Source organism: Dinoponera quadriceps, unplaced genomic scaffold (assembly GCF_001313825.1).
Source record: "Dinoponera quadriceps isolate SergipeBrazil2010 unplaced genomic scaffold, ASM131382v1 scaffold365, whole genome shotgun sequence".
Lineage (NCBI taxonomy): Eukaryota > Metazoa > Arthropoda > Insecta > Hymenoptera > Formicidae > Dinoponera > Dinoponera quadriceps.
The window spans coordinates 326,138-340,735 of NW_014554573.1; the positions used below are offsets into that span (position 1 = coordinate 326,138).

The 14,598-nt window shown below is 39.2% G+C and overlaps 2 protein-coding genes across 5 annotated transcripts; both read left to right on the plus strand.

Moving 5' to 3' along the window:
* The first annotated feature begins 1,548 nt into the window (after positions 1 to 1,548).
* LOC106752131 (glycine-rich cell wall structural protein) lies at positions 1,549 to 6,448 on the plus strand. Of its 3 annotated transcripts, XM_014633590.1 has the most exons (7): positions 1,549 to 1,656; positions 3,083 to 3,934; positions 3,965 to 4,084; positions 4,831 to 5,088; positions 5,167 to 5,268; positions 5,352 to 5,493; positions 6,070 to 6,448. In XM_014633590.1, the coding sequence occupies exons 1-7, from the start codon at positions 1,593 to 1,595 to the stop codon at positions 6,209 to 6,211; spliced, it is 1,680 nt and encodes a 559-aa protein (XP_014489076.1). In that variant the 5' UTR covers positions 1,549 to 1,592; the 3' UTR covers positions 6,212 to 6,448. The 3 variants fall into 3 exon arrangements, with proteins under 3 accessions (XP_014489076.1, XP_014489075.1, XP_014489077.1); XM_014633589.1 differs by having other exon boundaries at positions 3,083 to 4,084; XM_014633591.1 differs by lacking the exon at positions 4,831 to 5,088 and having other exon boundaries at positions 3,083 to 4,084.
* Positions 6,449 to 8,695: 2,247 nt separating this feature from the next.
* LOC106752128 (rho guanine nucleotide exchange factor 7) lies at positions 8,696 to 14,503 on the plus strand. Of its 2 annotated transcripts, none has more exons than XM_014633586.1 (12): positions 8,696 to 9,097; positions 9,398 to 9,524; positions 9,650 to 9,827; positions 9,921 to 10,136; positions 10,244 to 10,442; positions 10,527 to 10,754; positions 10,838 to 10,916; positions 11,308 to 11,426; positions 13,305 to 13,485; positions 13,560 to 13,661; positions 13,768 to 13,852; positions 14,087 to 14,503. In XM_014633586.1, exons 1-12 carry the CDS (start codon positions 9,029 to 9,031, stop codon positions 14,238 to 14,240), a joined length of 1,737 nt encoding a protein of 578 aa, XP_014489072.1. In that variant the 5' UTR covers positions 8,696 to 9,028; the 3' UTR covers positions 14,241 to 14,503. The 2 variants fall into 2 exon arrangements, with proteins under 2 accessions (XP_014489072.1, XP_014489073.1); XM_014633587.1 differs by having other exon boundaries at positions 9,683 to 9,827.
* Positions 14,504 to 14,598: the final 95 nt, after the last annotated feature.

Below are 14,598 nucleotides of genomic sequence, written 5' to 3' on the forward strand. Positions count from 1 at the left end.
AGAGAAGACGATCGCATATGATCGACTCGTTCATGAGTAATCGATACCCAATACATTTTGCACTGTCAATGTATGGAATGGTGTAATAGTGCAAATTCATGTTCGCCGAATGTGTGTTTCGTCAATCGCCAGTCACATATTACGTCCTGTGTACAGCGCAGATCCAATCTTTCGGACATTTTTTTTTCTTACAATTTAAGTTCTGAAATTTTTTCTCGCAAGTATACGAATATATTTTTACGCGAGGAAAGATTATCGTTTCTTCATTTTCATTTGATTGATTTTCCACTGATCTTCATTCAGATAAAACAAGAAGATAGACAAGACTTACGGCTGCGCATCTTAAAAATCGTCTTTCGTAGGACGATTATTTATCGTGTCACGATTTCCTTAATCGCGGAAAGAGAGAGAAAGGTCTAAACGCATATAATAATCCAGAGGTTATCGCATATTTTCTTGGCTGATAATTTCCTGAATCAGAAAGAAGAGTACTCGCAAGATATTAATTCGCTTTAAATAAATATTTGTATTCGCATGTCATTCACTCTGAATGCTGAGTGCGCGATTCATAAATCATCGCGGGCAAAGTAAAAAAAAATCGCTGATGACGGAAGTCACGAGCTATCTCGTTTGTTTCTTTTTTTACTATACACGTGTCGTCGCGCTCTTTTAAATCAATTAAAGGAACCGTACTTCCCCGCTCGGCCGCAATAACATATCGAAACATAGAAGCATGTATCGCGCGTTAAATTCCGAGAAAATAATAGCAATTCTGAATTCTCGGAAAATAGCAATACAAAAATGTTGCTTCCCCAAGTCGATACTTTTCTCTTGCGCTTATTTACAAGTTAAGATTTAATTTCTTTTAATTTATAGTCCCGAGAGACGTGAGATATCTCACGTCCGTCCTAATGCGAAACTTTTTTTCGTACACCGCTCATATGTTTTCTATATCATTACATGGTATTTTAAGAAAATGCTGGAGTTACGCACCGCCGCTGACAAAGTGGATACCGCCTATTATGTATGATTAGCGAGAGTGTGACATGGGTGATAAATGCACAAAATGGCATTGAGGTGCACCGAGATATAAGACCGTTGGAGGCTGCGAACAACCTTCGCATGGGGCTTTGTATCATTGGTTTAAACGTGTCGTCTGCAACAATTCGTTGGGCCCCATGATCATTATCGGCAATGTCAATGAACAAATGAACGATACATCGTTCGTCTCAAGTGAGCAATTGTTCTATGTTATGCTCCTTTTCTTTCTTACGTGTCGTTCCTCTCTCTCTCCATTTGCGTTATACATATTAATGACGTGAAACGCCGATTCATCGAGGCCGAATCGAATAATAGACAAAAGTAAAAAGATGCGATCCTGACAGCTTCCTATGGACGGAATCCCGATCAGGATTAAGGCCTATCGCCGATCATCTTAGCCTTGGCGTTTGTCGCATTTTTTGCTCCCGTTGCTTCTCAATTCCGATTTGCCTGCAGCGACCGATGTTTTAGGAAGGAACGAGCGCCGAAGTGGGGGGCAAGATATAAAGTCTTGGTGGCTGCGGACGATCAGGATAGAAGCGAATATCGTCATGTGGCAGTATCGGACGATCGGCCTTTTGGCCTTACTGCTTGCAGCATGCGTCCAAGCGCGAGGTATATAAATTTATTCTTTTGTTTCGTACATCACGTTCTATCATTATCATTTTCATTATCGTCATTATTGTTATCGCCATCTTAATGGTTTCATATCTGACAATAATATGTCACTTTTTTGTAATCTCATTATTGCCACCTAATTGAATAATTGAGTATAATATATATTTTAACACATTAAGGGCGGGAGTCGTAGTACTACGATTTAGCTCGACTGCGGCTTAAAGGCGGGAGTCGTGGTAAAACAATTTAGCTCGACTGTACCTTAAAGTTTTTATGATCACACAAAATATCGCCCGCCGTTAATGTGTTAATAACACATGCGTGTCATTAAGAAAGGAGAAAACTTATCGAAATTGAAAGAAAATTTCCTAGTAATTGTTTGTTGCTAAATTCTCTTTGTTAGGAAGTTAATATGTATATCGGGTGATTTTGACCATTGGCTACTTTCGAATTCAGCTTTCCCAAGCGGAGGATAATTATTTTCTGCGACTCGTCTGTAAAAAGTTGAGTCATGTCGTTTCTTCAATTATTGATTTATCTGTTTCTTTAGCTACTTCAGTATATTATTATCTTTACCTATCAAGTAAACATCAATTAACAGTAAAATTATTTTAATATTATCATTTCACACTTAGCAATATAAGTACAATATAATATATATAACAGTTGCATTGTCGAGTGGGAAATTATAATTTCTTATAATATTGTTTAATGTTACTATTAGTGGGCGTTTACTGAATATTACGCATAATTTTGACACTGTATAATTAAATATTTCAAGCAGCAGAAAAATTCCGTCACAAAGTTGTGAAGTAACTTATAACACATAATTTTCTATTAAAAGTGATATTTTCGTGACATATAATGTGCAAAATTGTAATTTACGTTTCTAAGATTCAGCTATTAGTAAGATGGTGATAATCTTTTTGTTATACAACACTAATATACGTCAATTGCACGCTTTTCTTTTTGTTACGACAGCCTTGCTCTTTACTCTTGTCGAAGATGTACCATAAAAATCCAAAGCAATTGCGCAAAATAGCAGATTCTTGACTCTTTTCCTTACCGGGAAAAGAAATATAATCGATAAGAAATTTCTGCTAAGAATATTAAAAAATTCGTCCAAGCTACATGTTAATTATAAACTTGAACTTTAATGCAAGATAATCGAGCTTTTTGCTTAAGTATATTTTAATTTTCCGTAAACATTGTGCAATTATGCACTTTCTGTTTAATAAGAGAAGAATCAAAGAAGAAGATTCATGCAAAACAAACATGAATGTATACATGGTTGTGGTTTCAGCTTTCTTTTTCAAATTCGACCAACATTATAATAATTTGCGATATGCAGTGATTTCATTACTACTTTCATTGTAAGTTTGAATGTTGAAAATATAAACCCAATACTCTCGACTTGTCGCAGAAATCGAATTATTGCGATCGAAGCGTGGCGGCGAAGGAGCCTCCGCTTTCAGCAGCGCCAGCAGTTCGGCAAGCGCCAGTTCGTACGGCGGTGGTAGCAGCTTCTCCAAATCCGATTCTAAGGCTACCGGCAGTGCCTCGGCAGGTGCTCAATCTTCGGCATTGGCGAATGCCGGTGCATATGGTGGCGGTTTAGGAGGCGGTGGCGGCGGAGGAGGAGGTGGTGCCGGAGGTGGCGGTCACGGTGGATTTGGCGGCGGTCATGGAAGTAGCGGTAGCGGTGGATTTGGCGGTGGTCACGGAGGTGCCGGTGGATTCGGCGGTGGTCAAGGAGCCGGTGGCGGACACGGTGGTGGTGGAGGTGGCGGTGCCGGTAGCGGTGGATTCGGCGGTGGTCCCGGAGGTAGCGGTGGACACGGTGGATTCGGCGGTGGTCCCGGGGGTGGACACGGTGGTGGCGGAGGTGGCGGTGCCGGTAGCGGTGGATTCGGTGGCGGTCCTGGGGGTGGACACGGTAGCGGAGGCGGATACGGAGGCGCTGGTGCTGGTAGCGGCGGATACGGAGGTGCAGGTGGACACGGAGGTGGCCTAGGTGGTGGCGCTGGACAGGGAGGTGGATACGGAGGTGCTGGTAGCGGTGCTGGTAGCGGTGGATACGGAGGTGGCGGTGCTGGTAGCGGCGGGTACGGAGGTGCAGGTGGACACGGAGGTGGCTCAGGTGGTGGTGCTGGACACGGAAGTGCTGGTAGCGGTGCTGGTAGCGGTGGATACGGAGGTGGCGGTGCTGGTAACGGCGGGTACGGAGGTGCAGATGGACACGGAGGTGGCTCAGGTGGTGGCGCTGGACACGGAGGTGGCTCAGGTGGTGGCGCTGGACACGGAGGTGGCTCAAGTGGTGGCGCTGGACACGGAGGTGGATACGGAGGTGCGGGTAGCGGTACTGGTAGCGGTGGATACGGAGGTTCCGGTGGACATGGAGGTGGCGGTGGTAGCGGTGGTTACGGTAATTTTCTCTCTCATTGATTTTGACCTGTTGCTCCTGGAAAGCTTGTTCGATCGGTTCTACCGTTATAAATGATTATTGATCATTTGCGGCACTTCATGGTATTTTCCAGTGTTCCGTTCACGAAAAATTGCAGCGATATGTGTATTCATTTCATCATCAAGTTTGAATAATTGAATCAAACACGAGATATCTCCTGCTCATGTTTCTCTCGATATTTAATTACACGGCACCTGTACTTTGTTCATTCAATACAAATTCTTCATTAAGCAATTCAAAGTTTAACATATTATACGATATCGAGAAAATCTATTTTAAGACATGAAGGTAGTGGGGATTACGGAGGTGGTGGCAAGTTCAAGATGAGGACGTTTGCATACGTAGAATCTCAAGTGTGTGTGTTCTTGTGTAGAAAGAGAATGATCTAGGTATAAGTTAAATATTAACATTAATTATTGGAAATTAGCGCTCTCAATAGTAATTTGATTTTATATAACATCTAGACTAATATGCTTTGCGTTCTTACAACATTCACATTTCCACTTGATAACAAGACTCAGCAATTCAGCTGATCGCGCTACATGCGATTTTGTACCTCTGGGCGAGAACTTTTTATCCACCTCAAAACAAGTGCTCTTCCCTATAAGGCTTTTGTAACAATAACTTTTTATAATCATTCCCTCTCTCTCATCTTCATCATGTTCTAACACTTACATCCTTAACAATCCATACAATTTTATGTATAGGCAGTGGCGGCGCAGACGGTGTTAGTAAAATAAGTGGTGGAGGTGGAGGTTACGGCGGGTCGGGCGCCGGAGGATACGGAGGGGCCGGTGCTGGCGCCGGAGGATACGGAGGAGCTGGTTCCGGGGCCGGAGGTCACGGTGGCGGCGGCCCCGGAGGATACGGTAGTGCCGGAGGTAGTGGTGGTGGTGGTGGGGGTTATGGCGGGGCTGGCTCCGGTGCGGGTGGTTACGGAGGTGGCCATGGTGCGGGAGGTGGATGTAAGTGAAAAAAGTCCCCCAAAAAATGTATATATATACGGCTAATATAAATATATAAATACTATGTTGACGACGCAGCTGGCGGAGGTGATGGCCACGGAGGCGGTTTGGGTGGAGGCTTAGGCGGTGGCCATGGCGGAGCAGGCGGAGGTGGTCACGGAGGAGGAGGTTTTGGTGGTGGTAAGCGTGATTATTGATTTGGAAAAATTCGGGCAACGATAGTCGTGAGGGTGAGTCTGGTTACTTTGTAACGGGAATTCCAGGCGGATGTGATACCGGAAGATGCGGAGGAGGCGGTGGCAGCGGAGCCAACGCTAATGCTCATGCTAGCGCCAGCGCGAATGCGAACGCCGGCGCCGGCGGTGGTTACGGAGGTCACGGAGGTCACGGAGGTCACGGACCAGAGTACGTATTAATGAATATAAGTAGATATCGAAGATAAAATAACTCGAATCGCATGTTCGATTTCTTATTCGTGCCGAGAACGCACCTTTGTAAAAAGAAACATAAAAATTACTTAATATCTCAATTTGTCAGGAAACTCGTCGTGAAGATTGATGAAACGAGCGAACGGGATAGGCAATGTTCTGCGAAAGCTATTTATGATGTTTCGCTATTATGTATAAATGACATCAGAATTAATTTCGTCCGATCAATCCGCGCTGAGTTTTCTCGACAGTGAATGAGATAGTCAAGGTGAACGGGTTTCTCGATTATGCGAGACAGACGTTGCTGTATTTTATCATACAATCGATGACATTGTGAGGAGACTGCTTGACTATGCAGATCGACAAAAACTGATAATTTACTGAATAAATATTTCGAGGAAACGTAAGACGGCGAAAAAGATTCGAACAAACAGTCGCTGAGTGCAGTTTTCTGAGCGTTTAAAATGTAAACTCTTTCTTTCATCTTTCGCGTTATCCGCGAGTTTAGAATCATTCTCCTCTTTCTACTCTCGTTCTTTTATTTTATTCGCAGTTTATTCTCTCGTATCGCTGAGGACGACGTGAGCCAGAGCGGTACCGTCGACAATGCCAAAGGTGTTTACAGCAGCAGCGCGGCGAACATAGACAGCAGCGGCAAAGGCACCTACGCCGTCAAAGCCGGAAAAATCACGTAAAGTCGCGCTTACGCGAGTATGAAGACGCGCGGGGTCGACGAATATTCGAATTTTCCAGATTGGATGTCGCTCAAAGATACCTCTCGGACGATTGGAGAACACAGATGTGATTGATTACAATCGTACATCTTAATGCACAAAATGCAGCAATAAGGTCTACGCTTTATTTATTTCGTAATCACCGGAAATGAGATGTGACGTCTGAAAATAAAATTATGGAATTGTATATAATAATAATTCCTGGCGTTTATCATTTATATTTTTTTTCCGACCTCCTCTGAAAAAGCCAAACGGCCACGCTGTTGCGTCGACAGTCATTGTTGCACATCAGCGAACGAACGATTGTGAGTAATCTCTTAGCACAGACGTTCCTAACATTTATTTTCCAAGGACTCGTTCAACTGTCTTTTGTGAAACACAAAACGCGATTATCATGCTAATGATCGGTAAACAGAAGGCAGAAAAATCAGAAAAATACATAATGATATTCTCGTTATCCAACAACGTCTGTAGCGATCTTTCGCATCTCGCTTTGAAAGGTACATGTAATATGCATTGAATATTTTACTGTACGTTCCAACAACCAACAATTACGATTTTTAATCGCGAAATTTGCATTAATAGCACCTCCTCTCAGTAAAATCAAGCGGATATCTATTAAATCTTGATCTGTTCTTATCATATAATGATTTAAATATTTGTCAATGTTTTTTACTGAGAAAAATTATATATATATATATTATATAAATCTACATCTCTCCCTTTCTCTCTGATATAAATAAATATATTGATATAAACGAATACATGAATAATTATCATACGCTAAAGCTATATAAAAAAAATAGTAATACTTGTTTAATCGGTAAATTTAATCGGAAATAGACATTGTGTTGCGTCATTTAATAAAATTATTTATCAATTGATGCATGTCGCTTTGGTCACACATTAACTGGGAAAACTGGTTTCTGATTTTCATCACTGATGAATGCTCACCGGTTTGACAGTAATTTAACGTTATTAATCGTTGCGCAACAAATAATTATAGAAATTTGAATCTTCAATTGAAACGTGTTTATAACACTTGTCGAGACTATAAATCCGATTATGTATCTGCTATTTTGTCACTATATATTGGCAATTACCTATTCTATAAGATGTACCTTCGTAAGAAGCAACTCAAGAAGAATCAACGGGTACATTTTTTTATAAAAGTACCAAATTACGAAGTTGCAAAAAAAGACTTTAAAGCTCCTGGCTATTCTTTATGGCTTGAAATTAACGATTAACTCTTTACATATACAACGTATTCTTTTCAATTTGTTCACTTTTTTGTGAAAGAAATACATTAAAAACTTTTGCGACCTACAGTCGTGTAAGCAAAACAGATCGTGAAAGGAATTGGAATGTTCGACGGAGTTAGAAATGACGGTATAATTAACATCGGAGGCTCAAACGTATCCTGTCATACTCATCCATCATGAATAATTCATAGCGGCCGTTCATGTATAGATGGTGGATTTGTTCGTATACTGATGACATAAACGGTATTCCCGGAGGGAATTTTATTTACATTACGCGTGCATCATAATGCATTATGAGTGGGGATGATTTGAGTAGGTTCCAGGTAGAAAGCATCAACTGATTGGGGCAATCGGACCTGCCTGTTTATTACTTCAATTGGAAATGCTTGAAAATCTGTCATTTTCTTCGTTGGCTGTGTGTGGACTGGCTGAGTCTTCTTCGCTAGTTAAAGTTCTTTTCTTTTGCTAAGCAATTTGAATCTTGATTGGAATGATGTTTCTTGTCTAATGATTTGTCTAGCTCTTTTTCAATTTGCTACTCGCTCAGTAAGTAAAACATGATCTCCAATATGTCGCCAAAAAATTTTCTACCAGATGGCGTTAATCTCATGTCACACTAACGATTATCGATTGCGTTCGCACCTGCGCTTTCATTTACGATTGTCTCTTGACCAATCAGAAAAGAGCTGCTGGCGATTTGATTGGTCTGGTGATTCAAACGCAGTGCAATCGACAATAGCTAGTGTAATACGGGCATTAGTAATCTTTTGTTGCTTTTGTAAATTAATCTTCACGTCATTGACAGTCTGTATTATAAATGTCGTCAGCATCTGAGGACATATCCACCAAAGTCAAAGCAAGTCAGCATATCGATCACGTAACTTTTCCTCTAGGACGGAAATACGAAAATTGAAATGTTTTCAAATTAGAAAATTTACACTTTTCACTAATTCACGTTAGAAGAAAAGAGCGTTATCAACATCCAAGAGGTTTTTTGCTTCTTTTTTTCTTTTTATACTTATGTGTATTATCTTTACCCAGGAGTAGCTAAAAAGAACAAGCCCATTGACTCATCGGTCGAACATCACCCACTCCTATTCACAGCTGACGCGGTGTTATCAACTAGGAAGTGTTCGTAGTTATGGTCACGTGACGCGGGAATCGTAGTATTTATAGATGCAAATCGAGAGAGCTTGGCAGATGCGTAACCTATATAACTATGCCCATACAGTCGTGCGTAAGGCGTGTGACAAGCCTTCGTGTGACAGGAGTGATAACTGTCGAAATATATTGTAAAATTTTTCGCATAACAATGTCCTAGTGCAATAAATTTCCTAAGAACACGACCTACACTGTATTTTAAGACGAGCCTTTCACTGTGTTCCAAAAAACTGTCACGAGTTGGTGAAACGTTTGAAGGCTGAATGTTGATCTCGCGCGTACGATGTACGAAACTGCCACTTCGAAATTAGTTTCTCGATATTTTACTACGACCTGTAATTAACTAACGGAAACTATGTCGAAGTCTGATGGGCCGAAACTCGTGATTGCGCTTTTCTCCTTCAAGGGGAAGAACAACGACGAAGTATGTAAAGTGAAATATTTCACATAATAAACTTCACTTAATGATACCTAAATATTACACTGTCAGAATAATATTGTCATAACTTCAAAGAAATGACAGTGTTTTTCAATTACTCGAGTACTCATTCTATTAACTATATAAAAGCTTTCATAACTTGAAGATACGTAAAACAGAATAGGAACATAATAAATATCAAAAATATTTTGTACATGAATATTGGAATTTGATCATTTAAGACAGGATTATTCTGAAGATATAATTGTAAGGTAGATGTATATAACTATATTTTTTTTCTTTTAGTTATGCTTTAAGAAGGGAGACATAATAACGATAACTCAAATAGACGATGAAGGTTGGTGGGAAGGTACACTAAATGATAAGACTGGTTGGTTTCCCTCTAATTACGTCAAGGAATATAGAATTCCAGGTATGACAATCGTTAAACATGCTTATGTTTGTAGAATTTAGGTAATAGTTATATATGTAATTAGCTACTTAGGTAATAGTTATATATGTAATTAGCTATGTACTCTTATAAATTAATCTATATAGATGATGGTCATACATCAATTAAAACATCTCCAGAAAGGAGCCCACAAGAGTCACCTATACATCAAAAACTCAATCGTGATATAGTATTAAAAGATATTGTCAATTCTGAAAGAGTAAATGTGGCAGAACTACAGGGTTTAATGAACAAATTTTTACAACCTCTTGAAACATCAAATATGTAAGTTATAGCATCATATCAAGGCATATAAAGAAAAGTAAATTGTACATTATATCATGTTATAAATCACTAAAAATTTACAATTACATGTAGACTGAAAAAAGATGAATATAAGCAGTTACTTGGTAATATACACGAAGTCTTGGAAACTCATCAATATTTATTGGCAAACTTGGAAACATCCATTTTACAAGGACTCTCTGCAAGGATGGGAAATCTTTTCATAACCATCGCACCGAGACTGAAATCTATTCACACGACATACTGTAATAATCATCCACAAGCTGTTTGTATATTGGACAGATACAGGTAGATATATAACTATTGAAAAATATGAAACGTCATTTATTAAAATGATATTATCGTTATATATAATGAGTGTATTTGCAAATAAATTATACATGCTATTATTTTAGAGACGAATTGAATGAATTTATGGAACGTACTGGAGCAGTATCGCCTGGTATATTAGTATTAACCACTGGTCTTAGTAAGCCGTTCCGACGATTGGATAAGTATTCTGCTATGCTTCAAGAATTAGAAAGGTACACTGAAAAGAATCACCCTGACAGAGGAGATACTCAACGTAGTATAGCAGTATATAGAGAAATTGCGGTATGATAATCGACACATATGTCGTACACACACGATTGTTTAACTCTATACGTGCTTATCGTTAGCGATTCGCTTCACTTGTAGGATCATTGCGCTTCCATACGTAAGCAACGCGAGTTAGCACTTCAAATATTAACCAGCGGGATTAAGGGGTGGGAAGGCGAAGAGTTGAACTCGTTAGGCGAGGTTCTTCACGTTGGATCTGTAACTCTGGCAACCGGCGTAGATCGCAGAGACAGATGCTTCGTTCTATTTCCCACCACTTTGCTGGTGCTTAGTACCAGTCCAAGGATGAGTTCCTATATTTACGAGGTATATTTAGAAATAATCGGTCGCGTTGCTTTCAAAATGCTATTTTGTTACGTGAAGATTTGATATTATGATTGTTTGCACAGGGAAAGCTCCCATTGACAGGTATTAATGTAACTGGAATTGAAGATACCGATGAAATAAGAAATGCCTTGGAAATCACCGGTAAGGCTGTTAATTATTTCATATATATATATATTTACTAAGGGAATGGAAAATGCCTCACTCAGAAAGATGAATTGGAAGCAGACAAGATAAACAGAGAAACGGAAGATTCGAGGCCAAGTGATTCCATTTCATTGGTCAAAACAACCTCTGGGTTCATACAGGATATCCCAAAAGGGAGCATAGGAGGAATGTGTAACTTTGGGTCTAATCGAATAGATCCTTCTGAGTGGGAATTTCCAGTGCTTCTTAGTGTAATTTTATCTTACAGCACAAACAAAAAAAACAAATGTCATTTTGCGATTTAAAAACAGTTTTTACTTTCAAGTCGTAAAATGACAATGATCAGTAATGCGCATTAGATAATGAAACGTGATATGTGTATTTTAAGGACCAATGATCGAAAGTATCGTTGTGCTGTGTCCCACGAGAGAAGAGAGGCAACGTTGGATCGAGCTTTTAATTCAGGAACAAGGCACTAGCCTCCTGAAATCACCGACTATGCCCCGCGTGAGTTGCCATCATCCTCCGTATGCGCGACTCTCCAGATATTTCGCGAAGCTCGTGAGGAGGAAAGTAATATATCCCGAATTAATGAAGAAGTTACTGTACATTCAGTACGTTTTGAAGCCAGATTTGAGTAGTGTCAAAATGAGAAAATGCAATGTGACCTATACTATCCTCCCAGCTAATAGTAGCGGGGAATCAGACTCGGACGTAACCACTGAGAGCCGCAACACGCAGGAGGAGTCGCGAACATTGTGTAAATCCACGTTAATAATGGATGTTAGATACGTAGTAGATAATACCGATCTTAGTAACGTAGGAATAGCGAGCGATTCCTCACTCACGAATTTCGCATCGAGAGTCGATCAGGGCGACCGTTGTACCTTCGAGACCAGTAAAAGTTTGCCCGTCGGTACCACAATGAGCCACGTCCTGCCGAACGTTCCATTCGCGTCAAGCCAATCATACACGTCGAATCTTCAAGCACGTTCCAATGAATTTTGCCGGGAGCACTCGAAGGTCGCGAGACAGCATTGCGGCGTGACATTGAATTATTTGAAAGCGGTCGAGCTTTGTCCAGACAAATCGGACGTTTCAAACATAAGTATCCCAGTTCGACATTCAGTTACTTCCAACCAGGCAGACAATTGCGACAGTATCGAGAGGGAATTTCGAGAAACATGCGCAATCGCTAGTTTACGGTCATCGGACTCGGGAATGGTTGAGAGTTGTTGCTTAAATTCATCCGAGATTAATTCCTGTTACAAGTCGTACGCGTCTAGTCATACTAAATACACGGATCCTGTAAGAACGTCTCACAGCGAGAGCGAAAATGACGAGAATAAATTCGAGAATCAGTGTATTTGCACCTCGCCATTTGGCTCTACACCCCGGGATAGCGGCCATTCTTTAGCCTCGTCCAAAAATATCGACGAGTGTACGAGTTTTGCAAAACCAGACGTGAGCAATGTTGATGGCGACGTTAATCGGAATAATAGAGAGGATAAAATTCAAGAAACTGTAGCGACTCATCCTATCATAAATTACGGGAATGTAAGAGAGAAAAGGTATTCGCAACCGATACCATACGCGTATCAATGTGTAATTAAAAAAGTTGGGAGGCGCGTAGTTCGTCCGATTCAGCCAATTATGGAGGAACATGATGAGCCAACAAATCAAGTATATTCGTCTGGATTATATGCTCATTGGTGGCTCAAGAAACCTATCCCGATATCTGGATGCACGGAACAAGGCAAGCTTCCATGGCATGGCTGTTCATTTGATATCACTTCAGTTTCTTTTAACCATGTTGGTGTTCTTACTAATTATCATTTTCCACCAAAAGTTGTATACTCTTATTTCACAGCCATGTTGTGTGAAGTAAGCTGTCGCTTTACTAACACAATATATTATAGAATAGCCTTGAAACATACGCGCAGAAATATTTCTATGCGTCTATTAATTTATTTTATCTCATTGTCATCTCATTTGCTTTGCAAAGGGATTCGCCTTGCAAAAATCTAGTCAACTTGATTTTACATAGACAGAGTCTTAGCCATATTAGGTAGGGCGTGCGCTCTCTCCCCCCCCCCCCCTATCTCTCTCTCTCTCTCTCTCTCTCTCTCTCTCTCTCTCTCTCTCTNCCAGTGTACTACGTAATCATAATTATAGAGTTTTGTGTTTTTATTATATCGCCGCATGGCTTAGAAATTTTTCTATCAAAACTGAGACCATGCGTTAATCAATATATACATATAAAGGATAAATTATATAAGTGTAATGTATGGATATAATATTAGAAACCCTATAATTATGTGTGTTACATATATACATGAGTTGTGTCATGGAATATTACTATAAATGATGCTATATATTTTACAGCAGATGAACAATCAGATGAACGGGAAGCATCAACGACCGACAATAGAGCATTGTTCGTCTCCAGGGATTAAGACACCTTGGAGCCTTGCATCATTAAGACCTGCTCCTCCCTTATATTCTCTTAAGAATTTTGGCAAAATAGATGCTACTACAGATACATCGCGCCCATCACGATCATGCAGTAAGTATTGCATGTTAAACGAATATTTGATTTGTGCGACCGGTCTATAATTTATTTTGTCTTGTGCATTGTAGATGAACGACAATTTGAAGAAGATGCAATCATACTGAAAGTAATAGAAGGTTATTGTCTTTCTGTCAATGCAAGGTTCACTATACATTCTGGGGAATCTAACTGTAAGTTTCTAAAAGTAACAATGATCTTGTAAGAAACTCTTAATAACTTTGAGATTTTTCAAGATCAATATTATGAATAATTCTTAAATATGTTTGCATATTTCAGCAATGTCAGATTATGAGTCACAAAAGTCACGCGACAGGATATCATCTATGCATAACAGAGGCAACTGGGAATCTTGTAACGATAGGTGAGCTTGATCATATATATTATTGTTCGTCTTGTCGAAGAAGAGCAGAGATATATAAAAAGTATCTTTTACTCTTTCTTTGTCATAATATCTTATCATAATAAATTTGTAGAAATATGTTAACATAGAATATGTTAATTAGAAATTATAATAAATACTTGTATAAACTTATATCACTTATTATTTTGTTGATTGTCTGAAACAAATATAATAATATTGATGTATAATTTTTAGGACATTATCGGAAACGGTTAAGACTTTAAAGAATCAAATGACGGATTTACAATCACAAATGTCATTACTAACAAAACAACTAGATGAGGAAAGGAGATCGCGACTTTCATTGGCTGCTACAGTAAAACGTAGCATGGGAGTCATAGATGGATAAAAATAACATCAAAGTGTATATTCGTATTCGTATTATAAAAAGAACAATGTTCCAAAATAGATTTTTCACGATCTTCATTTCTTATATACAAATTTTAACCACGAATTGTATATGTTGCGTGTTGTTGGAATGTTTTCGTAGTTTACTATTTGTATAATATATATATATATGTGATAAACATAGAATAAGCATACATGACAGAAAAATTATTTATGTATTTTTTTAGTGTATTGTACACTTAGTAATAAAGAATATACAGAGAATTGCGCTTATCATTATAAGATGTTAGTGATGATAAGATATTAGTGATTTATTACGTATTATCAAGTTATATATTTATAAAACAAGTTTTATAAAG

Bases quoted from the DNA above. Each gene is read 5' to 3' on its own strand.
- LOC106752131 (XM_014633589.1), top strand. From the start codon at position 1,593: ATGTGGCAGTATCGGACGATCGGCCTTTTGGCCTTACTGCTTGCAGCA. The intron at 5,089-5,166 runs GTAAGTGAAAAA...TTGACGACGCAG, and splicing joins CCATGGTGCGGGAGGTGGAT to CTGGCGGAGGTGATGGCCAC. The intron at 5,494-6,069 runs GTACGTATTAAT...TTTTATTCGCAG, and splicing joins CACGGAGGTCACGGACCAGA to TTTATTCTCTCGTATCGCTG.
- LOC106752128 (XM_014633586.1), top strand. From the start codon at position 9,029: ATGTCGAAGTCTGATGGGCCGAAACTCGTGATTGCGCTTTTCTCCTTC. The intron at 10,443-10,526 runs GTATGATAATCG...CTTCACTTGTAG, and splicing joins CAGTATATAGAGAAATTGCG to GATCATTGCGCTTCCATACG. The intron at 11,427-13,304 runs GTGAGTTGCCAT...TATATTTTACAG, and splicing joins AATCACCGACTATGCCCCGC to CAGATGAACAATCAGATGAA.